This window comes from Sinocyclocheilus anshuiensis, unplaced genomic scaffold, assembly GCF_001515605.1.
Source record: "Sinocyclocheilus anshuiensis isolate Anshui unplaced genomic scaffold, SAMN03320099.WGS_v1.1 scaffold482, whole genome shotgun sequence".
In the NCBI taxonomy this organism is placed as follows: Eukaryota; Metazoa; Chordata; class Actinopteri; order Cypriniformes; family Cyprinidae; genus Sinocyclocheilus; species Sinocyclocheilus anshuiensis.
In genome coordinates, this window is record NW_015547676.1 from 529,141 (window position 1) to 556,214 (window position 27,074).

General features: G+C 37.6%; 2 protein-coding genes across 2 annotated transcripts; one reads left to right on the plus strand and one right to left on the minus strand.

Moving 5' to 3' along the window:
- Positions 1 to 3,293: 3,293 nt before the first annotated feature.
- Positions 3,294 to 21,316, minus strand: ftr86 (finTRIM family, member 86). Its single transcript, XM_016505518.1, has 10 exons — positions 21,205 to 21,316; positions 14,444 to 14,989; positions 9,899 to 9,994; positions 9,587 to 9,820; positions 8,296 to 8,455; positions 6,848 to 6,940; positions 6,655 to 6,762; positions 5,404 to 5,469; positions 5,119 to 5,321; positions 3,294 to 3,847 (listed from the first exon to the last, which is right to left on the minus strand). The coding sequence occupies exons 2-10, from the start codon at positions 14,951 to 14,953 to the stop codon at positions 3,512 to 3,514; spliced, it is 1,806 nt and encodes a 601-aa protein (XP_016361004.1). The 5' UTR covers positions 14,954 to 14,989; positions 21,205 to 21,316; the 3' UTR covers positions 3,294 to 3,511.
- A 353-nt stretch (positions 21,317 to 21,669) lies between these two features.
- Positions 21,670 to 26,179, plus strand: nudt8 (nudix hydrolase 8). The gene is made up of 5 exons (XM_016505489.1): positions 21,670 to 21,764; positions 22,402 to 23,061; positions 23,134 to 23,266; positions 25,704 to 25,781; positions 25,891 to 26,179. Exons 1-5 carry the CDS (start codon positions 21,670 to 21,672, stop codon positions 26,104 to 26,106), a joined length of 1,182 nt encoding a protein of 393 aa, XP_016360975.1. The 3' UTR covers positions 26,107 to 26,179.
- Positions 26,180 to 27,074: the final 895 nt, after the last annotated feature.

Below are 27,074 nucleotides of genomic sequence, written 5' to 3' on the forward strand. Positions count from 1 at the left end.
CACACACACACACACTCACTCTCACACACACACACACACACACACACTCACACACAAACACACAGACACACTCTCTCACACACACACACACACACACACACACACACACACACACACTCACTCTCATACACACACACACACTCACAAACACACACTCACAAACACACACTCACACACAAAAACACACAACGCCTTAATGGACTTACATCAATAACTACAGCGGTGGCCAAAATGATTAGAACACTAGTATTTTCAGCAGTTATTTTTATCTTTTGCTGTAGTGTGTCATCAGTTCATATTTCCAAACATTAATTTTGCCATTAATTGTAATAATGCAGTGAGATTTTTGTCTGACAGCAGCCAGTGCTCCACACAGAGATCTGATCTGATCCATACTCCAGTGTTTTCACATTATTCATTTCAGGGTTTGTACCTTTTGAGAGAGAAATTCAAGCACTTTTACATGACTTTCAAGCATTTCACACTATTTCCAGCACTTTAAAGCTCCTAAATGATCCAGCTTAAATGTTATTTTCAGTGGGATGACCAACAAATACCTGCGGTGAACAAACACTTGTGTAAAATAAAAAAATACATCAAATCACCATTATAACCTGTAGATGGAAGCAGATATCAAATCATCAATAAATCAGATTTTGTCAGATTTTCGCTCTTTTTGTGTATAAAGTAAAAAAACGTCACAGAGTGCTTTGAAAAACAAACTTTTCTTCAATTTGTGACTAAATCACATGTTGGTCAGTTTCATATAAGACTATAGAAGAATAATGGTGCATTTAAAAAGAGTACAATATATATCTTTTCTACATAAAAATTAGATTTTGCACGTGTTACTGTTGTTAATAAAATACATTTTGTAAGCTTCCCAACTCAAGCTTACTGCTTTACTGTCAAATGTGTATAAACATGACATAATCAAGTAATATTATTAGTAACTGCACTTATTAATGCAAAACAATAGCAATTTTATCATATCATAATAAATATATTTGTCATAGAATACTGCACATTGTAATCTCTATGAGTTAAGTCTGTTTATTATCAAAGCACTTGTCAGCAATATAATAAACACTGTGCAACATGCATCAAAACATGACAAGCTGCTCTATCTGCTCCTTCTTTGCATCTATCTGTGTGTAAATGTGTATGCATGCATGCACTTGTAACTGTAGTATACGTTACTTGTCTGGTTTAATTCAAGTTTTAGGTGTATACAGTGTAAAGGCTTTGGTGATACGACTATACGACAAATATTTGTCATTTTTTGTCATGCCAGTAAAGAGAGAGAAACCGGAAGACGTCGAAACACGCCGCTCTGTTTATTAAAACACGTTACAACACATTAGGCAGCTGTCTAAACCAAGTGTTGACTAATTAATATACTAAATACACGATAATGAAACTAGTACCGTATTAATTCAACACGCCTGAGCTCAGCACTGAAGAAAGTGAAACCTCAAACTGGCGGGTCAGAAATAAATAATAAAACGCTGAGACGCTCGTCTTACCTCCTGGTGACGCTGGTGTATTTCGCTAATGTTTGTCTGTGTTATTTCCGAGCTGTTTAGAGTCATTATTCTCCATCAGCGACATCACTCGAGCAGGGGACTCAATCTGCTGCGCTAAACAACATCCGCAATCGTCATCAGCTTCGTCATATCCGGTGTGAGCCAAAGAGGCGCAAAAAAAATGTAAAAATCGAAAGAGTCGCATTCAAATCTTTTCTCTTGATAGTTTTCATCCGAATCGTTTAATCTCAGTCGTAACTGAAATTCAAATAGACATCTGTCCTATAAATCTGTTAAATTATTAAATCCATAATTATTACCGTCCAATCCACTGAGATTGGGCCACAACTAAATTAACACATATCACGTGACCGCGGCGCCTAAAACAGATTGAGTTGTTTTATTAATCTTATACCTGGAAAGTGTTTGTTTGTTTTATTTATTTATTTAGTTCGTTGTGGTCGTGCTACTGTCTTACGTGTTTGAAAATTGCCATTTTAAATAACAAAAATGTGCATCTTTTTTCCCTTCTTCTTCTTTTTCAGCATCACACAAGATCCAGTGCTCAAAACTCAGTCAACAGCTGCTTGTGGTCTGAGAAACGAAAGCACAAGTTCCCAAATGTGTTGTCACAAAGCACTTCAGCTTCTAGGCTCGAAGCCAAGAACACAGAGAGAAATAAAGCACACATTAGTATAAAGAATCAGGAGGTACACTGAGATAGCCTCATGGTTCAGCAGAACCTCCTTGCTCTTCATCACCTAGAGTTACATGCTTCAGTTTGCAGTCAAACCCTGTCCTCTCCATCGCATCTGTAGCTTAAGGAGAATCAGCTCGAGTGCTGGAGGCAGAAATATCCCATCTCTTTCTCTTTAGAAACAATAGAGCTATAGGAGGAAAGAAAGATGGGGGTTTGTGGCCAGTGATGGATCTACTTGCTCTTAACAACCTCAAATTCAAAACACTTCTGTATAAGCAGATGACATACAATATGAACAGACATATGACTTATGAACAGAACGGTGGTGGTGCTTCATCATCAGTGTCTGTCTCAGCATTAAGCTTTATTTATTTTCTATGACTTTTCAAGGCTTGGAAAACATTCCTGGTTTTCTGGGACGCTTGGGAACTCTGGCAGCTTGCTGTATTTACAGACCTCAATGCTCTTGCTGCCAGGACAAACTTTGTAGACTAAAACTGTTTAGCCGCTGCTTACAGATAGCCGTGTACACTGAAGATAACGGTGCTTAATACTCACATGATGCATCAGCTTTTATTCAAGTAGATAAATATGCATATCACAAACACACTTATGATCAGTGCTGGGGAAAGTTACTTTCAAAAGTAATGCGTTACAATGTTGCGTTACTCCATAAAAAAGTAACTAATTATGTTACTTAGTTACTTTTTATGGAAAGTAATGCGTTGCGTTACTTTTTAAATCTGGACAGGGCTTGCTTGTTTGTTTTTAAAATAAAAAAGTTATATTTTTGGCAAATATAAAAGCCTTTTCACACCAAAAGTGAAATGAATAAGCCTCAGGCTGAAGGGAAAGTACATTTACGTCCGTACAGTAGAATGCAGAAGAACACTTCAGCAATAAAAAAAGACACACAAATGTGTGTCTAGAGTAATTTGTGCTTATTAGTACGGTTGAACTGGGTCATCGAAGGTCAGAAGCAAATAGAATGGGATTAAATACATAAATTATATTTGTGTTGTTTAACATTTAATTATTGCAGGTTTGCATCATATTCTGAGTTGCATTATTTTTATTCATTTTGAGGAATACTGAATCTGTCGATCAATAAATTGGAAAAAAAAGTAACTCGCGTTACCCACAACACTGCTTATGATGCATTAGTATTCGTATTTTATTTTCATCGTAAAGTCGTAAACAGATAAAGATTGCAATAAGGGTGTATGTTTAACAGCTGACATTCTTCATCTTATTTCAGTAATTTCTCCCAGTCGTTCTCTGCTCTTTAGCTGAGCTCACAGATAGTGATGGAGGATCCGACTCCAGACCAGAAGCGGAAGCTGGGGACGAGAGGTCTGTCGAAGTGCGTGTGAACGCTGCATATTTCTTGGGCCTGATTGTGCGAGACTCTGTAAAACGCCAGCAGGCCGGTCTGCTGGTCCAGATAAACCCCGATGCGCTTGGCTTTGGGAGCGACCAGCGCGGTTTCTTTCCCATCATGCCACATAGAGAAGGCCTTGCCGGACCAGTAGAGGCTCCAGGACTGTGTGTTGTGACCCAGTCTGGCGCTGTCGTCAGATGCGGAGCGCTTCATGTCCTTATATGCCACGCCAACCGTAACCTGCAGATAGCCAAGGAATGTCATGAGGCCAAAGGAATAAATCCAGTAGCTATAAATGAAATATCATGACTTCAGGTAAAGCTTCTGCTTAATAAATTCATTTTTTACTCAATGAAAAACTACCTTTAGCTGATGCAAGAGAGACCTCTAGATCCCAACTTAACTAAAACACCTGACATCAATGATGTTTAAATACTTTCTCCATTAATTATTTTAGTCAATAAATAAGTGAAAAAATACAAAGCTTTGTGCATTAACTGTTTAATCGGATTCTCTGTTTACAGTGTGTGCATAATTATTAGGCAAGTTGATATTCTGATCATATTTTATTTAATCATATCCAGACCACATCAATCTTAAGAACTGCTACTAATTTTGTATATAATTATTTATAGGTGACATATAATTTATAACTAGGGCTGCAAGTGAAAAGTGAATTATATACAGTTGTGCATAATTAATAAGAAGGTTTTAACAGGTAAAATAGGCCAAAAATCACTGAAATAATGTCATAAATAACGTTCAGTTTCTTGCACAAACCAATCATTTCGCTTCGTAAGACCTCAACAACACAGCATTACAACCACTGGTATTAATTTAGTCTCGCCTGATATGCTTTCTTTTTACTCTCAAAGTGACGGTAGCCATTGATTTGCATTGTATGAATCACCAAAGAGCACGGTTTCAGCTAAAAATCTTCTTTACTGTTCTACTGAAGAAAAAAGCCATCTATTCATCTTGGATGGCCTGAGGGTGAGTAAATTAACAGCACATTTTCATTTTTGTGTGAACTATCCTTTTAAGATTACGAATGTATACCATGCCAATAAATAAATAAAAGTACATCTTGGCCTTTACACTCCTATGACTAATTTTGCAACAATAGCTTCTATGCACCTTGACCGTAAAACCTAAACATTAATTTTAAGTTGCAAATCATCCAGTGTATTTGAGTAGTTTGTGAATTAGTGCTGATTTTTACATAATATATGTGTGTGTACTGTGTATATTAATTATGCATAAATAAATACACACACATACAGCATATATTTGGAAAATATTTACATGTATATATTTATATTCATATCATTTATATTATATTTAATATATAAATGTAACATATTTTTCTTAAATATATACATGCATGCGTGTGTGTGTTTATATATGCATAATGAATATACACAGCACACACACATATACTATGTAAACAAAAACTTGTATTTTGGATGCGATTAATCGTCTGACAGCACTAATGTGAATGCTGTTCTTACCCTCGGTCCCGTCCACTCCACCTCCCAGTAATACGGGCTCCCAGCCAGCGGCTCCACACACATCACCTGCCTCCAGAACATGAACCGGTCCGCATGCTCCGGATAATTCTGCTTCTCTGCGCAGAGAGTCGCCTTGCGATATCCATCAGACAGACGAATGTGACGGAAAGCACTGCTGTGATCCAGTGTGGGCTCGATGCGGACTGAAAGGAAATACACACCGTTACATATAACAAAAAAAATGCCCAACAAATTTAATGAAGTAGAAAAATCACACACTCTCACATTTTAGCATTTCCTCTCTGGTTTTAGGAGCTGGATTTGACACACAACCGGATGCTGATGCCTCCACTGTAGACACAATAAAGAGGTTTAAACTGTATTTGTGACACAAAAGCAGTGTTAAGTCACTGGGGTATATTTGTAGCAATAGCCAACAATACATTGTATGGGTCAAAATTATACATTTTTCTTTTATGCCAAAAATCATTAGGATATTAAGTAAAGAACATGTTCCATGAAGATATTTTGTAAATTTCCTGCCGTAAATATAGTGCCTTGCGAAAGTATTAATTTTTCTTGATGATTTTTTTCACGTTTTGTTATGTTGCTGCCTTATGTTAAACTGCTTTAAATTACTTTTTTTCCCACATCAATCTACACTCCATACACCATACTGACAGAGCAAAAACAGAATTGTCACAACTTCGTAAATGTATTAAAAATAAGTAAAATTGAAATAAGTACATTGCATAAGTATTCATACCCTTAACTAAATATTTAGCTGAAGCACCTTTACCGTTTCTCACAGTCTGAGGGTTCTTTAGGTGCTTTTTTGCAAAGTCCAAGTGTGTTTTCATGTGTCTTCACTGAGGAGAGGATTGAGTTTGGCCACTCCGACATAAAGCCCAGATCGGTGGAGTGTTGCAGTGATGTTTGTCCTTCTGTAAGTTGAGAAGATTGAGTCTGGCCACTCCGACATAAAGCCCAGATCGGTGGAGTGTTGCAGTGATGTTTGTGCTTCTGTAGTTTTCTCCTATCTCCACATATGATCATGGAGCTCAACTAGAGTGACCATCAGCTTCTTGTTTACCACACTAACCAAAGCCCTTCTCCATCAGTTGCTCAGTTTGGCCAGGAGGCCCGCTCTAGGAAGAGTCCTGGTTGTTTCAAACTTCTTCCATTAAGGGTAACAGAGACTACATGCTTCTGTGAACCTTCAATGAAGCAGAATTTTTTTCTGAACTCTTCCCCAGATGTGTGGCTTGACACAAAGCTGTTTCTGAGCTCTACAGGCAGTTCTTTTGACCTCAGGACTTGGTTTTTGCTCTGATATGCATTAGCAGCTGTTAGACCTTTTATTAAGATGTGTGTGCCTTTCCAAATAATACCCATTCAATTGAATTTGCTCACAGGTTAACTTCACTCGAAGTGTACTAACATCTACAAGCAATATGAATGCTCCTGAGTTAAATTTCAACTGTCCCAGATAAGGGTATGAATACTTATGCAATGGAATCATTTTTGATGATTTACCTGGATTGGCAGAGGGACACGCTTGTTTCTTGTGGTGCTCTTGTGTTGCAGTAGAGGAAGCTTGGACTTTGGGTTTAGCATCTGGTTTCACGGACTCCGACTTCACTTCTGTAACAGAGGAAAACAGTTTACAATCAAGCAAGACAAATTCCTTGTACACTAACAATACAGTAATGACAAACTCTGTGCTTGCCTGTGTTTTGTGAGGGCGGCTGTGGATCGCTGGAGACGAGACCTCCATCACACGACTGACCGGAGGAATGCACTTGTGCTGCTGCATCATTGACTGCAGCATGACATGACACGGTCAAAAGGCATGCTTGCTGATCTTTACAGCACTAATACATTGACTTATTATTTGTAAAAGTCAAATTTACAACCACATTTATCTGAAACTTGACTGTGATGTCAAAATAAAGCATTGCTTTTATTTGCACTGCACTGTAGAGACTTCAGCTGCATAGATAATGTACATTACAGTATGCAGAGAACATAAAATAACAATAATAAAACTAAATTCTGCTATTGTAAAATGCAAATGTACATGTGACATAATAAATAAACATCTGTTATGTTGCTCGACAACCACAAACAGCATAAAGTTAGTATTATGAAATATTCAGCTTAAGAATGATTTATTCTAATTATTAATAAAATCAATGTATTTATTCATTGCAATTTATGGTAACACTTTACTTAAAGCCTTTACGTATGATCCATTATAAACAAAATAATTAATGTACACTGTAATGCATTAATCTTTTCATAAATAATTGTAAACGAAGTTAAAATGCATTATAATATTTGAAGGTTTGTTTATCATGTGTTTTAATTTAATTATACTTTCTAAAGGTGTAAAAAAAAGAATAGACAAGTATATAAATGTGGTTACGATTGTTCATGAGATCACACAATGCATTATAAGGTGCATTATAAAGCATAATCAATGCATTAAAACTGCCTTTATAATGCATTATATATAAAAGCCTTAAGTAAAGTGTTACCCAATTTAATAAGACATTAAAGGCCATGCATTATAGTGATGTTACTGTAGTCATGTAAATACAGACAGTTTGTCATTTACTACATTTAAAAATAAATAAATAAATAAAAATATGAGAAATGCTGATGACTGGGCAGGAAGACATGGATCATTCTGCTAGAAAATATTATTTTATATGTGACCCTGGAGCACAAAAGCAGTGTTAAGTCGCTGGTGTATATTTGTAGCAATAGCCAACAATACATTGTATTCGCTCAAAATTATAGATTTTTATTTTTTATATTAAGATCATGTTCCATGAAGATATTTTGTAAATTTCCTACCATAAATATATCAAAACTTAATTTTTGATTAGTAATATGCATTGCTAAGAACTTCATTTGGACAACTTTAAAGATGATTTTCTCAATATTTAGATTTTTTTGCACCCTCAGATTCCAGATTTTCAAATAGTTGTATCTCAGCCAAATATTGTCCTATCCTAACAAACCATACATCAATGGAAAGATTATTTATTCAGCTTTCAGATGATGTATAAATCTACATTTCCATAAATTGACCCTTATGACTGGTTTTGTGCTCCAGGGTCACATATGATAAGATATAGTCCAGTTGAAGCACACTGTTACACAACTCACCCACTCTAAAGATGCTGGCCAGGTTGGTTTTGGTCAGATTTAGCGCGGTCTGTCTGTAAGCATCCAGACACAGTCTGACCCCGGATATCACAGACTCTGGACTCCAGATCTCCATCGCTGCATTTTCAGCCTGATCCATAGTATCCACAGCCATGAATGTCTGCAGAAGATACGAGTGAGATTCAGTACAATCTTACAACCTTTCCCGATTACTTGTCATTTATACAAATGTTTGTTTAAACAAATGATATACCCAAGGTAACATCAACCAAATAACTCATTATAAATCATCTTCTGAAAGAACATTGTATAAGTAACAGTGTCGATGAAAACAGGATTTACTGCAGGATTTTCAGCAGGTCATGAGTTACTCCAGACATGATATACAATGATATGAAAGAGCTGGTAAAGCAGATGGACCAAAGATGAAAAGGGGTTTCCAGCATCAAAACAATAAAAGTTAAATACGGCTTTAATTTTCCGTGCATTAGAATGCATTCAGTGTAACAGTATTTATATACCAATAAATCTTGTCATATTTAGAACCAGAATCATTAGTTGACATTAAAGCCCCCAAAATACTAATGAATTGTCATTTTAAATCTTTGCCACTATCCTTCAATCCACTAGATTTTACCCATTTGTCAGCTTTTGTTTTTATTCATTTAAATTAGTCAGAATAAGTGTTTCATGTTTATACAAATATATCAGTTGCGCTGAATAACAATCATTATTTTACCCATATTTTGACATTTTATTTTCACAAGTTATTTGAAAAATAAAGGTAGACACTTGACTTGCATTATGCTTTCTGTGCATATAAAATCACTTTTGTCAATTTATGTCACATTGTATGGGTCAAAATTATACATTTTTATTTTATTAGGATATTAAGTAAAGATCATGTTCCATGAAGATATTTTGTAAATTTCTTACCATAAATATATCAAAACTTAATTTTTGATTAGTAATATGCATTGCTAAGAACTTCATTTGGACAACTTTAAAGATGATTTTCTCAATATTTAGATTTTTTTGCACCCTCAGATTCCAGATTTTCAAATAGTTGTATCTCAGCCAAATATTCAGACCCTTATGACTGGTTTTGTGCTCCAGGGTCACATATATTCGTTAAAGTTTGTCTCTACACAAAAATTACAGACACAGAGAAAAAAAAAAGTGGGCATTTATTTATAAATGTAGCGATTTTAAAGTGTTTTCATACACTACCATCTGTTTGCAAAGACTGATGTTATACGCCTGCCATTATTAAAGCCGAATCATCACTTACATTCAGAAAGGTGATGGGGTCCTGCATGCTGTCCAGTCTCCTCAGCTCCTCTTGTTTCTGGTTCAGGCTGACGATCTCCTGCTGGAGGCTGTAGGTTTGGGCCTCGACGCGGCTGCTGGCTGATTTCTGGTGCGTCTGAAGAAGCTCGAGCACCTGAGAGTGACTGAGCTCAACGCTCCTCAACACATCTGCAAACACTGCCTGACTGTCCACCAGCAGCTGCTGCACTGAGCTCTGTGAGCGACAAACTCTCGTCTTAAACCATTCCATTACTGAGACACAAAGGCTAAATATATCCTATGTGATTATTACCTTGTGTGCTTGGGAAACCTGGGGAAGACTCTGAATAAGCTTTTCTCTGTCTGCAATGCTCCCGTGTATCCGATCACTCACTTTCCTCAGCTCTTGCTGTATAAAGACATACAATGTCAAAGTACAACAGTCCAAGACTTTCGCACAGCAAAAACACAAAACAGCCTTTGGCCAGTCTTATTTGAAGAGGCAATCAGCAGTAAATAGTTTAGGGGTTACTTTCATTCCCATAATTAATGTGTCCAATGCAACTTTTAATAAACTAATCAAAACTGTTCCTGCATATCAGTCATCAATAACCAATTAATTACATTTCCAACTTCTATATTTTTGAAACTGATGTTTGATAGTTTGGGAGGCCACTAAATATTTCCATTTACCAGCATCTTCAGTGGATATCACGGTTTTGTAACACACATCTAATCCAGACAGACAAACTTCTCAAAGGCATTATAGCTTTAATTTCAAAATACAATAGTTGTACATCAACACGTCTTTTCATTCAAAAACTAAACATCACCGCCTCTTTAAGAGAAATGTAATGAATGCCTACATAAATGCTGTTCTCCATATCTTTCTTCAAGCACGCTTTTTGTCATTGTCAGGAGCGTGTCAATTGTTGAATGTGCTCCAGTTGACTAGGTTTCATTTATCGCAGTACATCCCATTCTCACATCACAGATGAGTGAGACAGAAAAAGAGGGTTTAGTTTGCTGTTCTGACACTCACTACTCATTATTTTTAACTGAATTTAGATTCCAGTAACAGATTAAGCGAGCTCAATGATCTGGGGCCGTATGTATAAAGCCGCTCAGAGTAAAATTTTAGTCTTAAATGGGTCAAAAAAATTCTAAGAATGACATTAGGCCAGCAGCGGCCCTGCAAAAACACATGGATGATATTATACACCCTCGCTATTTGAAGCAAATAATTGACATTGTAGGACCAGGGCTTGTATCTCTGCTCAATAAGTGTCTGCAATCAGGGTTTATCCCTGATAGTTTAAAAATGGCCACAGTCACCCTAGTGCTACAGAAACCTTCACTGGATGCTTCTATTCTAGCAAATTTCCGGCCTGTATCTGTTCTACCTTTAATTTCTAAGATTATGGAAAAAATTGTGTTTTTACAACTTCAGTCATTTCTAACTAATAATCATATCTATGCGACATTTTAATCAGGTTTTAAATCACTGCATAGTACTGAAACTGCCCTTGTAAGAGTTCTTAATGATATTCTAATGGCTACTGATTTTGGTGATTCTGTCATTTTAGTTATGCTGGACCTGTCCTCAGCCTTCGATCAACACTGTTGATCATGAAATTCTCATCTCTCGCCTGGAGTCTTATGTGGGTCTGGGGGGGGGGGACAGTTTTAAATTGGTTTAAATCTTTCCTAACAAACCGAACTTTCTCAGTTAAAATAGGAGACTTCACTACCTCTTTAGGCAATTTAACTTGTGGTGTTCCTCAGGGATCTGTTTTAGCACCTACTCTTTTTTTCTCTCTATCTACTTCTCTTGGGGTCCACTGTTACGCTGACGATATGCAAATCTATCTGCCTGTGACCACAAAAAATAAGCGTGCTCTTAATAGTTCATCAGCGTGCCTAGACAACGTCAAATCATGGCTTTCAAAAAATGTCCTTTTTCTGAATTCAGATAAATCGGAAGTTATTGTTTTTGGCCCCTCTGAAACTAAAACACAAAACAAACTTAACCTTGAGTCCTTAAATTTTGCTATTTCTTCTCAAGTGCGGAATCTGAGTGTAGAAATTGACAACGGCTTGAAATTTGACAAACAAATAACCTCTGTAGTAGGCTCTAGTTTTTTCTATCTTCACTCTCTTTCTATAATTAAAACCTTTCTTTCTAAAGCCTCTTTAGAGGTCACTATCCACACCTTCATTACATCTCGGCTGGATTACTGCAACTCTCTATATTATGGTGTTTCAAAGACTCAAATTTCCCGTTTACAAGTAGTTCAAAATGCAGCAGCTAGATGCTAGGGATGTAAAAAATTTGTATCATGTTACGCCCCTTCTGAGATCTCTACATTGGCTGCCTGTTCAGTATAGAATTGAATATAAAATCTTATTACTGGTCTATAAATCCTTAAAGCTGCAGTCCGTAAGTTTTGCCTCTTTGTCGCCATCTCTGTTTGAAAACCTGCAATTGCAGCTGTTTGTGGAATTATCTTCCTTGCGTGGGTTGTGCACCGGCATGGCGTTACCTGTAGATTTCAATTTCTGTACAGTCTAATCTCTAATTGTCATACCATTCGAATATAAAGAAATTGTTCTTGTCACCCAAAAAGCAAATTAAAGTTCCTTACAACTCGTTCTCTCTGAAATAAATCTTTTATCACAATGAACATAGCGAGACGAGAAAAAAGCATAACATAAGAAACTCCATAACTGTATTAAGCGAACAAGTGTGCTACTGTTACCTAATTAGTAATTACCCAATGAACCATTGAAATGTCTTACCTGTCCAGCAGAAAAAAAGCCATCTCTGCATCAGTTTTAAAACCCTTCAAAACACGGCGTTCACGCCACCTTTCAAAAGCCCTGCCGATATTTATTCTCATTTTAGCAATGGCCTGCAGTCTCTTTTTTTCTGTAGCCACTTCTCAGTACGAATTCTTTTGGTTTTGACTACGGGTGAATCTCCAGTCACTGATGATTGTCATTTCGATCTTTCTGGATTACAATTCACCATTTATTCCAGCTGCTGTGAGAAAAGGCTATAAACCATCCTTCACCTGCAGCATGCGATATAGCATACTAGTCGGGACGTGACATAATGACGCAGCGCCATGCTCAAATTTCCAGCAAAAACCTACCCGCACCACACAAATTATGTAGAAAACTTTATTACAAGCTTACCGTTGTGAATCGAGCTAAAGTAAACCGATAGGTTTGAACACTGGCTCGTTATTTACTTGCTCAAAAATTGATTTTGGATAATTTTTAACCAAAAAAATTACGGACTGCAGCTTTAAATAATCTAGCACCATTTTATCTGACGGACATACTCCACCCTTATACTCCAACGCGAGGACTTAGATTGGGAAACAAATTCCTCCTTCAGATTCCCAGAACCCGCTTGAAGCCAAGGGGCAATAGAGTCTTTGAAGTGGCTGGCCCCACTTTTTAAATCCAGCCTCAAAACTCATTTGTTTGTCTTGGCTTTTAACATGTAATTTTATCCAGTTTTATTGTCTCTTATTGTTTTTTTTTGTTTTTGGCCTGTGGCCGTTTTTAAATGTGATCTAGAAATAAACCGAACTTGAATCGCTACAGGAGGCCTTTATTCACTTTATATAATCCCCCCCATGTGAGGCACTTTTTATTATGGATGGATGCGCTTTATTGGAATTCTTTTGGACTGTTGAAAAATAACACCCATTCACTGTCATTATAAAGCTTGGAAGAGCCAGGACGTTTTTAAATATAACTCCAATTGGATTCGTCTGAAAAAAGAAAGTCATATACACCTAGGATGCCTTGAGGATGAGTAAATAATGGGGTAATTTTAATTTTTTGGGGTGAACTAACCCTTTAAGGCTCTTAAAGGGGTCATCGGATGCAAAATTCACTTTTACATGTTGTTTGAGCATAAATGAACAAAGTGTTGGCAGTGTTTGTACACAACACCCTATAATGATAAAAATCCAACCAGTGTTTTTTTTTTTAATCCCTACAAATAATATCCCCTTTCTCAAATCAAGCCGATCTCAGATTCTTGGCTGTGTGACGTCACACAGACCCAGGCCTCTCCCACGATTGTTGATTGACACTGGTGTTTTACCTTAGACCCGCCCTGAGTGAGCTGTCATCAGTCCGACATTGTTTCAACGCCGGAGCAGAATAACTCCTAAGCTATTGAGGTGTTTTGTTGTTGGATGTAAAATGAACACAGCAGTCGTCATTTACTCCCGACATCTGAGCCGCTGAAGATGCAGTGGATTTTGTTTTTTTCTGAAGGGAATGCGCCCCCGATCTACCTAAATGCGTCTATGTTTGCACGAATCATTCGTGATCCAGCCTCACCTACAGAAGAAGTGAGTATAAGGTTCTTTTATGAATCACCTTTCCTAATAATGTGCTAGTTAGCAAGTTTCACGACGAATGCGGCTAAAGTTAAGAGTTTCCCATGAGTACGGCTTGTCACCCCACGGAAGAGAGGGGCAGGGTCATCAGAGCTCATTAGCATTTAAAGGGACATGCACCGAAACAAGTCGCTGTGAGCAGAGCTGTTTTTGACAGGGTAAAAAGGGTGTTGTTTTACACTACCATTGAGAAATTTTAACCAAAGTATGTTATAGACTTTCCATTAAGACCCTAAAGAATCATATCAACTTGTGGAAAATGGGCATCCGATGACTCCTTTAGCATAGCGGCTGTGTATATGGCCCCTGGTCACCCTGTCTGGGATGATTTTGTGAGAATACACATTATTTCTTTCTTTTTTACATTTTGGGGTGAAACATGACGTTCTTGACAGGTTTTGTGAGATTTACCCAAACATGATGCAGTTGGATACCTGAATCTTTTGTCGTTGTTCATCTGGACGCACCACCCGATGGCCTTTGTGTCCGAGAAAGCTACACTCGTCACAGATGCACTGTTTGTCCTCACAGCAGTAAAGTTCCAGCACCTGCTGATGGAGTGGGCAGAGCTGCGGAGAGCTGGAGGGCAGAGAGGGATACAGTCCGGTCTGGGACGCAGGAGCTCCTGAGGATCCCACCGGATCGAAAGAGGAGAGCGCTTCTGGACTCTCAGAGACAGATGAGTCCGGGCCGTCCTGCCCACTCAGCCTCAGCTTCTCCAGAGCTTCCATAAGCACATTGCTTCTGGCTAGGACGGGTCTTGGTTTGAAATGCTGTCTGCATTGAGGACATTCATAGAAGCCTTTCTTTGCTGTCTGATCCCAGTGCTTCTGGATACAGAGCAGGCAGTAACTGTGTCCACAGGGAAGGGTAGCAGGGTCCTTAAGGATGTCCAAGCATATGGGGCAAGCAAACGCCTCCGGAGCCCAGTCTGTCGTAGCCATGATGTTGAAGACAGGTAGATGAACTATCCAGGGTTTCTGCAAAAGCACAGGCAACGGCTTTTTACATTTCCTTTTAAACCAGAATGGGTGTAGTTAAAACTAGTAGTACAAGTTCTCTGGATGGTTCTAGCTAAGTGCTACACACATTTTCCATGACACAGCTAGAATAAAATGTAAGGCAGGCTGAAAAACCTGTGTATCCGGTCAGGGATCGGGGGTTTGGAATGCAATGTTGTAAAAAGGCTTGATGTGTCAAGTCATGAAAGGTTCTGAAAATGTTGTATAAACGTTGCTATTATGTTGTTAACATTCCCCTTGTGACGTCTGTAAGTATTGAAAGGTTACATAAGTATTTCGTTAACATGGTAGTTATGAAGTTACGACATTAGTGCATCCCCTTGTAATATTTTAGGAACCACCTTTCCACGTCCAACTTGAAACTGCATATCAGTCTGTAATATGTAATGTTTTTGTCAAAAATGCCATGTGTGTATACAATTACCATAAATAGTATTATAAAACATTATTAGTAAGAGAAAGAGAGCTCACTAATATATATATATATACACTGCTGTTCTAAAGTTTGGGATCATTAATGTTTTTCAAAAAAGTTTCTTCTGCTTATCAAGGCTGTTATCTATTTGATCAAAAATACAAAAACTAAAAAAAAAACTAATTTTGTGAATTATTATTGCAATTTAAAATAACAGTTTTCTCTTTTAATAGACTTTAAAATGAAATTTATTCCTGTGATGCGCAGCTGTATTTCCATCATCATTACTCCAGTCTTCAGTGTCACATGATCTTCAGAAATCATTCTAATATGCTGATTTATTATCAGTGCTGGAAGCTGTTGTGCTGCTTCATATTTTTTGGGGGCCTGTGATACTTTTTCAGTATTCTTTGATAGATAACAAGTGGAAAAGAACAGTGTTTATTCAAAATATAAATTTTGTGTTACTTGTTCATGCCTTTATCACCAGCAGGGTGGACTATTGTAATGGTCTCCTCACCGGCCTTCACAAGAAGACCATTAGACAGCTGCAGCTCATCCAGAACACTGCTGCCAGAATTCTGACCAGAACCAGAAAATCTGAGCATATCACACCAGTCCTCAGGTCCATACACTGGCTTCCAGTTATATTTAGGATTGATTTTAAAGTACTTTTACTCGTTTATAAATCACTCAATGGCCTAGGACCTAAATACATAGCAGATATGTTCACTGAATATAAACCTAACAGACCACTCAGATCATTAGGATCAAGTCAGTTAGAAATACCAAGGGTTCACACAAAACCAGGGGAGTCTGCTTTTAGTTATTATGCCGCCTGCAGTTGGAATCAGCTTCCAGAAGAGATCAGATGTGCTAAAACATTAGTCACATTTAAATGCAGACTCAAAACTCATATGTTTAGCTGTGCATTTATTGAATGAGCACTGTGCAACGTCCAAACTGATTGCACTGTATATTATGTATAATCATTTTCTATTCTTACCGGTTTTAATTAATTTTAAATCAATTTTTAAATCATTTTAAAAGTTTAAACAGAAGGTTAAAGTAAGAGCTTTGAAGGTAAAGATACTGTGGGCAAAGAAAGACAAGTTTGTTGGTTAATCAGTTGAAAGTAGGACCTCTGAGTTTTATTTGTTTGGTTTATGATGGTCAGAGTAAGTGGTAAGTAGTGGAATAGTTAGGTATTTTGGAAGGATATTTCACTTAGTGGGGAAGAGCTTGAACAAAGCTTGAGAATGTTTGTTTTTGTGTTAATAGCACATCACTAACAGTAGGTTTTTAAATTCCTTGTTTTTATTGTTGTGATTTTTATTTTTTTAATGATTATTTTACTTCCTTTATGTAAAGCACTTTGAATTACCATTGTGTTTTAAATGTGCTATATAAATAAACTTGCCTTGCCTATTCAAATGTTTGGGGTCAGTAAATTTTTTCTTTCTTTTTTTTTTTTAAAGAAATTAATGCTTTTATCTAGCAAGGATGTGATAAATGGATAAAAAAGTGATAGCAACGGCTTACATTGTTAGAAAAGTTTTATCAAAGAATCAAAGAAAAAACTATCACAGTTTCCAAAAAAATTATACAAATATGAAGCAGCACAGCAGTTTCCAGCACTCATAATAAATCAGCATATTAGAATGATTTCTGAAGATCATGTGACACTGAAGACTGGAGTAATGATGCTGGAAATACAGCTGCGCATCACAGAAATAAATTACAGTTTAACAGATATTAAAATAGGAAACCAATATTTGAAATTGTAATAATATTTCACAATATTACATTTCTTTCCGTATTTTTGATCAAATAAATACAGCCTTGATTAGCATAAGAAACTCCGTTAAAAAACATTAAAAATCTTACTGATCCCAAACTTTTGAACAGCAGTGTATACACACACTTTTAAAAATTGCAGTTATAGGATTTTATTTTTATTTATTTAGTTAGTTAGTGTAATACAGCTGTGTCATAATTATTCAACCTCTATTCAACATTGCTGTTTTTAAGTCACGTATTTGTGTGGTAGGTTACAGAGTGGTATAAAAACACAATTAAGCCTTTGAAATTATATACTATAGCAAAACTCAATGCGCTTGAGCAGTATGCTTACATACATTTAAAATGTGCTGAAGTTAAGTATAGCAAATATGGCCAAGTCAAAAGTGCTCTCACAAAAGCTATAGAGAATAAACTTTTTAGTAAATTAGTCTGTGCAGACACTCAAATTTCCTAGAGACACAGCTGGCAGCCTTATTCATAGGTTTAAAATGTGTAGCACCAGAAAACCTTTGAGGACATTGAAGAAGAAGCCCAAATGTTTGATCCTAGCAATGGGAAAAAACCCAGTTTGGAGTGTCAGGCCATTTTGGCAAAGATTGTGATGTCTTTGGTGCAGAGACTGAAGCTGATGATTACTGCAGGGCAAATCCTAATCTACTGAAGCCTGGTGCAGATTGCGTTGTAAACTAGGAACAGTGTAATGGAGAGACTGCAGAGAAACTTGAGTTTAAAGATGAAGCAGCAGACAGTGGCTGTTGACTGACAAGCCTTAGAGGAGCCGTGCATTAAACCCGATCATTTCAGAAAGATAAAAATAATCATTTTTGCACGTTTTTATTATTATATAACTTTAAAGGTGACATCATGAAAATCTGACTTTTCCAGGTTTTAAGTGCTATAATCAGGTCCCCGGTGCATCTACCAACCAATGAAACGTGAAAAAGATTAACCCAGTAACTTAGTTTTGGGAAGCCTTTTTCTGCAAGCGCCTGAGAAAACCAGCGCGTCTGATCTCGTTCCCTCTGTGACGTGGCAAAGGGATCTCATTATAATATTACCACCCCTTAATCTTTAAATTTACACCCACGGCGCCGTTACTTTGATTTCGCAAGCGACAGCGGTGTACAGTTCTAATGCCATGATGAAAGTTTGAGCAAAACACGCTAACTGTTCTGTGTTTGGCTGCACAGACGAGCACAGAACACTGTTTAGAGTCCCAGCCTCAGAGGAGACAACAGAGCAGTGCATTTATTGATTTATTTACTGTATACTGCTGCTGCCACACAGATCTAAAATAAACATGCGATTTATTTCCCAGCTGTTTACCTTCACAGACATAACCAACTGTTTTTGTAACTCGTGTGTGTTTTTAACGTAAACTTGTGTGTGAATGAGAACTTAGTTTAGTGCTCACATGCTGTGCTCAGAAAACCGTATATCAGAAGTTTAAATTAATATTGTTTAAAACGCATGATTTCAGCACAATAAACATGATAATCAGAAGCAAAACAGATGTTTTTAGCAGATAGCTGCATATTGTAAAAAGAGGCATAATATGTCTCCTTTAAGTTTATTACCATTACAAGTGTCACGATGTCCAGCTGGAGTGCCCATGAGCTCTTCTAGAGCAGCGGTTCTCAATTCCAGTCCTCGCGTACCCCCCGCTCTGCATGTTTTGCATGTCTCTCTTTGTTAACACACCTGATTCAGATCATCTCGTTAGAAGTGAGCTCCGTGCATGAACTGTGTTCCTTAGTACTACTACTGCTAATAAAATTATTAAAACATTATTCTTTAAGGCAGCGGTTCTCAATTCCAGTCCTCGCGTACCCCCCGCTCTGCATGTTTTGCATGTCTCTCTTTTGCCTGCAGCATCTTCACACACATACGAAACTTACTGGAGAAGCGTGAAGTGGGGCATAATATACCTCTGTAAATAAATACAATTTAAATTCACGTCTCGCACACTTAAATGCCCTTTGTCTGGTACATATACGCTCCCTTCAAACTGGAATCATGGCGGAATATCCGGTAATGTCCACTTCGCAGGGCACTTACAGTCAAATATAACAAACGTCTGAAGCAATAAGAGAAACATACAAAATGTGCAGAGCGGGGGTACGCGAGGACTGGAATTGAGAACCGTTGTTCTAGAGGGCACTCCATCCCGGACCTTTTCCAGTGTTTCATGGACTCCATTTCCCATAACACCTTCTGCCTAGGAACTGATTACCGACACACCTGACTCCAATCAGGAGGACTATAAAGGGCACACACAATCACACTCACATCGAGAAGTCTTGTTCCACTGTTAACGACCATCACTGAGCGTTTTCCATCTGTACCTTGCCTGTGTTTTTGACCTTGTTTTGTGATTGTTTGATGCCTGCCCGGACCATTGCCTGTTTTTGGATTACTCTTTGTCTTGCCTTGGATAGTATTGTTTGTTGATGTTCGACCCTGCACAATAAAGCTCGCAATTGGATCTTATCTCCGTTGTCACGCTCTAGTCCCATTACAACAAATGAAAATATTGAAAGGAAAATATTAAAATATTTGTAACAAATTATGTCATGATTTAATACAAAAATATGAATGTTTTCATGTACTTCATTATCATTTCATGATGGTCTAATCAGCAGGCGCACGCTCATACAGGTTTTCAAGATGTTATAGATATGTTCATGTTGCACGTGATGGAAGACAATGATGTCATGCAATGTTTATGTTTTTTAAAGACTATTTCCTTCTTCCTGCTTTAAAGCATTATCAGGTAAAGGTCATGTGGATGTGATGTGTATGTTTTAGATTTGCACTAGATTACCTTTTGATTATGCCAGTCAACATTTGACTAACCCTGACATCTTTACTCAAAGTGTAACACTATTTTCTACGAGTCATTGCACTTGTACAGTAAAAGATGTTTGAACTGAAGCGACATGTCGACAAATTTTATACCACCCTTCTGCCATCCATTAAGAAGCTTGGGTATGTGGCACAATTTGGGCCAAACAGGGTAGAGGTTCCCTAAAAAGACTGCAAACAAACTACTAAGGAACACTCCGTGTGAGTTTGTGATGGCTCTGAGACAACAAACTGATGTTTGTGGAGTTTACAAGAGGGTGAAAACCCAGGATGGATGCTGGTTTCTAGACTTATAATGCCTTCACAGCACGCTACAAAGTTAGTTAGTCACTTTGTTGACGTCCTTGTTTTGTTCAAAGTATAAAAACACAAGAAACAAGTAGTCAGTAAACATCTATAGAAATCAATGGCCGCCAAATCAATATCCCTTACCTTAATAATACTAATATGATTAGTGACAGGTTTACTTTCTATTATGTGACGTTCGTAGCTGTCTACATAAATAAAATATTGATTATAATATCCAATTGATTGCTCAGGTGTTTTTTTGGGTAATTCCATGTCAAATCAACCAAATTTTAGAAACTTCTCTGCTTATATTTTTGATTTTGCTATTTTTTTTGTCTTAAGAAAGATAAATGTGTATAGTGATGAACACCAAACTATTAAATGCCATTGATGTATATTCACTGAGTAATAGAGAGTCAAAATTACAATTTTCACCTGAGATTTGAATCAAATGTTTTGATCAAAAAGCATCATGATGTTAATTTTACACAGAGATTAGTAGGTCTGTCAGTAAAATGTGTTATCTTTGGCTATTTTTGTTGCATTATATGCCAATGGTGAATGTTCAAAAATGGGGAAAAAAGCACCTTTCATGATTTTTGTTTTCTTTCTCCAAAGTTTGCATGCCTGTAACTCAAAAAGTATTAAATATATCTTAATGCCCTTTTAGATTTTGGTTCTTGACCAATTCAACCAGAGGCCAGATTCTGAAAACACAATCTGTTTGCAAGTGTGTAGCTTCACTGTTAGGCTAAAGATCAACAGACACTATCACTGACCTGCAACCCTAAAATGTACTTACTTGCACGTCGTGAGGCAGAATTCAGCTGTCTGCGAGTAAACTCAGAATATCATTGATCACTGATCAAACAAACGCATTTCTGGACGCGACTGAATCGTAACGAATCGTTCTTTGAAATCCGGTTCCTTTTGATGAGTCGATTCGAATCGAATGACGATTCAAAACTCAGAGGCCCCCTGACTCTTGAAATGAAAAATAAATGTGTGAACAAGAGGCTTTAACAGCTGTTAAAATAGAACAACAGTAATTAATTACAAATAAAACATGATACGTGTATGAATACATGTTTTATAGTGTATGAATGAATAAATGTTTCATGTTCTAAATTAAATCAATTTGAATCACATTCAATTGTGTGGCTAATAAACCAAACATACCGTGAACCGTTAATGTACTAAATTAATTTGTTCACTTGTCCGCTGTTTGTGTGTATTGCAGTGCTATGTTTGTCCAGTAGGTGGCGCCATGCGGCTGTTGAAGATTCAAACACACACCGAAGAAGAAGCTGCTTCCGTCACAACATCCGGCGAACGTCACCGTGCTGATTTAGTTATTTTAAGGTGAGTCGTAAACTGCCTCCTTTTTAAAATGTTTTATTGTGACTTATGCAGCTTAAAACTGTAGATTACAATTATGCTGTGGAAGAATTGTTTCCACGTGTATTTAAAAGAATAAATGGCTGATCACTAGGAGTTATGAGTAACTTAGTGATGAGTTTTCCTCAACTATTTGATGTTAGTATGTGATAACGAGTCGTTAATGTCATTGGTGTTGTTTCGCCCCACTTTATGTTTCTCTCATGTTCGTTATTTATTGAACTAAAGCTGTATTATAAAGTTGAATCACATACGAAACCAATGTCATTCTGAAATATTTGGATCTCAGCTGCCACAAGGTTTCTGTCTCAGTTAATGTTAGATTTGTACTTGCTTTTTATTACATGTTATTATTATAGATTTAGCCTTACAACAATTCTTAATCTACAGCAGAAGAGTGGATTGAATTGTGCTCACTCTGTCGCAAGAGTATGTTTTGTGCATGTGCTTAATAGATAATCAAGAGCTCAGGATCAAAGTTGATGATCAGCATCAGCCTGAATGGATTGGTTTGGTTTTGTCAGCTTAAATCCAGCTAGCATCTTAGTACAGATAAACCCAGCAGAATCCACTTTGTTAATGTTGAGCTGTGTGTTTACAGGATGTTTAGGACTCCGCACACCAAGACTTGCTTAAATCAGCTCAGACTGGTGTCGTTGCTCAGAGACTCTCATGAACCAGGCTCTTCTTCTTCGAGACGAGATGATGTGCAGCGCTTCTGCTCCAGCACCGTGTCTAGAGCATTCTCTGATGTGCTGGACTCCTCCAAACATGTATGTCCACCGGCCAGCATACGGATATGCACTGGCACTCGTTATTATCTATTGACACACATGAATTATGGCTGTATGAACTGGCTACACATACCAAATGATTTCTTGCCGTTTTCACACGCCTCACAAAGCCCCTCTAATCGAAGCAAGTGCCAGAATTCTCCTGAAAGCAGCACTGCCTTAAAACGCAGCACAAATAGCGCGAGCATCTTCCGTGGGTTGTCTAACATCGGCCTTTGTAAAGCTGCAGTCCAGACTCGCGGGCTGCACAGAAAAGCCCCTCAGCGGACTGTGATGGACGAGTGTTTGTCTGCAGGGAACGAGGCTCGCTGCAGACGCTCGCTGCAGGCCAACGCTGCTCTGTACGCTCGGGAAGGGACGAGCTGGGCCGCGGTGCTGGTGTGTCTGTGTGCCGTGAGCGGGGATCCCACGCTGCTCTTCACCCTCAGATCCGCCAAACTGAAGGGCAGGCACAAAGGAGATGTCAGGTATGCATCACTTCCGTTGCTAAAGCAGGGTAAAAGCTCATCTGAATGCGCTTCTCATCCCTGTTGTGCTAGTTTCGCAGGGGGAAAGAAGGACCCGTCTGACAGGACTGTAGTCGACACGGCTCTCAGAGAAGCGCGCGAGGAGCTGGGAATCCACATCACTGAGGATAAAGTGTGGGGTGTGCTGAAACCGCTGCGTGACACGGTCAGTGTGCACTTTCTGTTTGTGTGTGATGTTGAGTATTTCAAATCTGTGAGGTGTTAGGCTGGAAACATACTTTACTCGAGTAAGTGAATGCAGACATGAGTGTGAGAGTCCGTTGTGAACTTTAGGGCCCTATGGAATCAGTTTTATTTTTTCCAAATTCTGATTTAAATTTTTTTCTGGATTCCATTTTGTTTTTCCGTTGTAACTTTTCTGGACTCCTTTTTAATGGTTTAATTAAATTGTATTAATCAAAAAGCATGTCTAATTAATTAAAATCATGAAATATATACAATTTAACATCAGTTTGTTTATGTTTAACAAAAATTACATGTTTAGGGCCCTATGAAATGTTTTTTTTACCTTATGTTTTATTGTTTTTTAATTTCTAATTATTTGAATGCATAAAACAACTTTTATTTACTCTTAAAATAGCCTCATGAAATGTTTTTTTCCCCCCTCAGAAATTCCGTGTTGTGTATTTTGGTTATCAAATGAAGTCCTGAATCGTTCATTTAATTTATCTTTTAATTAGTGAAAATTAAACAAACTTTTTTTGGCAAATAAAGGAGATTTACTTTTGAAATTAAAACATTAGAATTAATATTGCGTGATTATTCCTTAATAAACTTTTATTAATTTTTCAACAGTACTAGCAGTAGTAGTAATACATTCTACTAAATAGTAGTAATATATTTCTGGCACAATATCTTAAAGTTAAACCGAACTTTTATTTTGACGGGTTGCTGTGTATACCTTTACACTTCTGTGTGTGTATATGTTATGACGCTGTTTTACTCAAATGAAATAGTGAAATCCCCCCGAGGGTCACACAACAACACCGCGCATCTGCGTCATTTATTCACACAGAGACACACGGAACATGCAGGATTTATATTTAAATAGTCTTTTTGTGACTTAATATTCACAGATACTAGTCTATATAGCGATTTGATTTAAGTTCAATGATCTACTTTTGATTAATTCATCCAAACATTCTGCGTTAAACTGTGAATTCCGTTTTTATAACTGGATATTGTGATTCCGCATCACAGAAATCATAGGGCCCTAGAGCTTGCATTCTGACTGAACAAACTTCATGTGCTCTCTTGCATTGGTCTGGCGGTAATTAAACTCAGTGTTCATCTCATATGTTATTATTCAGGCGGGTTATTATGCCATGACACTAGTTAACGTAAAAGAGAAAACTGATCATAAAAGAAGACATTTACTCTAATTCTTGCTGTAGCACCTCTTTCTGCAGTGCTATCAATGCAATGCGCTCTGACTCATTTTAGATGTATAAAATTGAGCTTGCGCAGCCAGATGCATCTGCTTTCATGTACTTATTTAAAGTATGTTTCAACAAAACATGGCTGCGCTGCTGGAAAGTAGTATTTGTAAATCGTCATTGATCGTAAAGTTACCAGTGTTGGGGAGAGATACTTTTAAAAGTAATGCATTACAATATTGCGTTACTCAGTTACTTTTATGGAAAGTAATGTGTTGCATTACTTTTGCGTTACTTTTTCTCATCTGGCTGGGCTTGCTTGTTTGTTTTTGATGTGAAGGTTTCAGGCAAATGCTAAACACTATTTTTGGCAAATGTAAAAGCCCTCTCACACCAGAAGTGAAATGGATGAGCCTCAGGCTGAAATGTAAATTCACGTCTGTACAGTAGAGAATGCAGCTCAAACAAACCTTTCAGCTGTGCTGCTGTTTACTTAAAGTCCTTTTTGCTTAGTATGGTTGAATTGGATCATCTAAGGGCAGCAGCAAAGACACTGGTTAATAAAATGGGATTAAATACATAATAGGATAATATTATTGCAGGTTTGCATCATATTCTGAGTTTGTATTGATTGTTTTTATTCCTTTAGAGGAACACTGAATGTGTTTGTGTGCAGTGAGATGAGTAAACACATGTTGCATGGGATTAAATACATAATAGGATAATATTATTGCAGGTTTGCATCATATTCTGAGTTTGTATTGACTGTTTTTATTCCTTTAGAGGAACACTGAATGTGTTTGTGTGCAGTGAGATGAGTAAACATGTGTTGATTCATGTAAATTCTAAAAGTAATGCATTACTTTGGTAGTTACTTGAAAAAAGTAATCTGATTACGTAACTCGAGTTACTTGTAATGTTACCCTCAACCGCAAGCTCACGCTCATCTGCATACACTTTTGAGCGTCACACCCACTAATGCAAAGAACCAAGTCCCACCCTACATTTGTCTCGAATCCGTTGTCTCATAATTTGTTTCATTGTGACTGTAAAGCTCATACCGATGTAACAAGATGGAAATGAATACATGCTATGTTCATGTTTTTTAGGAGTACGAATGCTCATTTGACTCTATTCAAGTGCATTTCTGAAGTGAAAATCAGTGTAATTCTCCAGTTGAATGAATGTTGTTTTCCTAATTTGCAGTCTGGAATGATGATTGCGCCTGTAATAGCCAATCTCGGACCACTGGAGGCGCTCTCTTTTCGACCTAATCCAAGTGAGGTACAGCACAGTTTACATCCCATCACGATCTATTCAGATCTTCGTGATCATGGCGGTCTGTCTGTCCTCAGATAAGACTCGAGTAACACTGTGTTTCTTCCTCTGACAGGTGGAAGAGATTTTTACCCTGACGCTTGAGCATTTATGTCAACCCCAAAACAGAGGCTACACACACTTCCGCACTGGAGATCGTTACGGGTACACACTCCCGGTGTTTCACAGCCCTAAACATCGCGTCTGGGGACTCACAGCAGTGGCCCTGGATCACGCGCTCAAAATTATTGTGCCACCAGAGCAGCTGTTGGACCATAGCGTGGCTCAGTAGCACCTTCAGCAGACAGACTGCTTGCTTAAAGGAAAATTCTCTCATTAATTACTCACCCTCATGTCGTTCCAAACCCGTGAGACCTTCGTTCATCTTCGGAACACAATTTAAGATATTTTTGATGGAATCTGACAGCTCTCTGACCCGGCATAGACAGCAAGGTTCAGAATCGTAGCAAGGACATCCAACGCTATCTCACGACCAATTCGTATGTATTTAACGAGGTGGCTAATTCCTACAAATTTGTATGACATCACTCGTACGATTTTGTACGATTTATCTAGACCCCAGTGACGGGTAGGTTTAGGGGCAGGGTTAGGTGTAGGTCATTCGTACAAATTCATACGAATTGTGCAACTCGTAAAATATGTACGATTTAGCAAAAAGTTGTATGAATTTGTACAAGTGAGGTCGTACGAATTAGCCACCTCGTAAAATATGTACGAATTGCTGTGACTGGAACATCAGTAAAATAGTTTATGTGACATCAGGGGTATAACCGTAATTTTACGAAGCTATGAGAATACTTTTTGTGTGCAAAGAAAACAATAATAACATAATTTATTCAACAATTCTTGTCTTCCACCATTTTGGAGAGTACCCCAGAACGTAATCAGCGTTGTTTATGTTCAGGATAAAGTGCGTGCATGCTAAACGTAAACAACGCTCATTACGTTGATTACGTTTTATGGTACTCTCCAAAATGGCCGAAGACAGTAACTCGGGGACAAGAATTGTTGAATAAATTATTATTGTTTTCTTTGTGCACAAAAAGTATTCGCATAGCTTTGTAAAATTACGGTTGAACCCCTAATTTCACATGGACTATTTTACTGATGTCTTTGCTACGTTTCTGGACTTGGGAACATTTCAGTTGCATTGCTGTCTATGGGAGGGTCAGAGAGCTCTCGGATTTCATCAAAAATATCTTAATTTGTGTTCCAAAGATGAACGAAGGTCTTACGGGT

What these genes read in the sequence shown, in the direction of transcription:
- nudt8 (XM_016505489.1), top strand. Translation starts at nt 21,670, where the DNA reads ATGCGGCTGTTGAAGATTCAAACACACACCGAAGAAGAAGCTGCTTCC. An exon ending in TGAAACCGCTGCGTGACACG is followed by an intron (nt 23,267 to 25,703) that starts GTCAGTGTGCAC and finishes CCTAATTTGCAG; the next exon opens with TCTGGAATGATGATTGCGCC. An exon ending in TTCGACCTAATCCAAGTGAG is followed by an intron (nt 25,782 to 25,890) that starts GTACAGCACAGT and finishes TTCCTCTGACAG; the next exon opens with GTGGAAGAGATTTTTACCCT.
- ftr86 (XM_016505518.1), bottom strand. Translation starts at nt 14,953, where the DNA reads ATGGCTACGACAGACTGGGCTCCGGAGGCGTTTGCTTGCCCCATATGC. An exon ending in GCCGCCCTCACAAAACACAG is followed by an intron (nt 6,763 to 6,847) that starts GCAAGCACAGAG and finishes CCTCTGTTACAG; the next exon opens with AAGTGAAGTCGGAGTCCGTG. An exon ending in TGGAGTGGACGGGACCGAGG is followed by an intron (nt 3,848 to 5,118) that starts GTAAGAACAGCA and finishes GGCTATCTGCAG; the next exon opens with GTTACGGTTGGCGTGGCATA.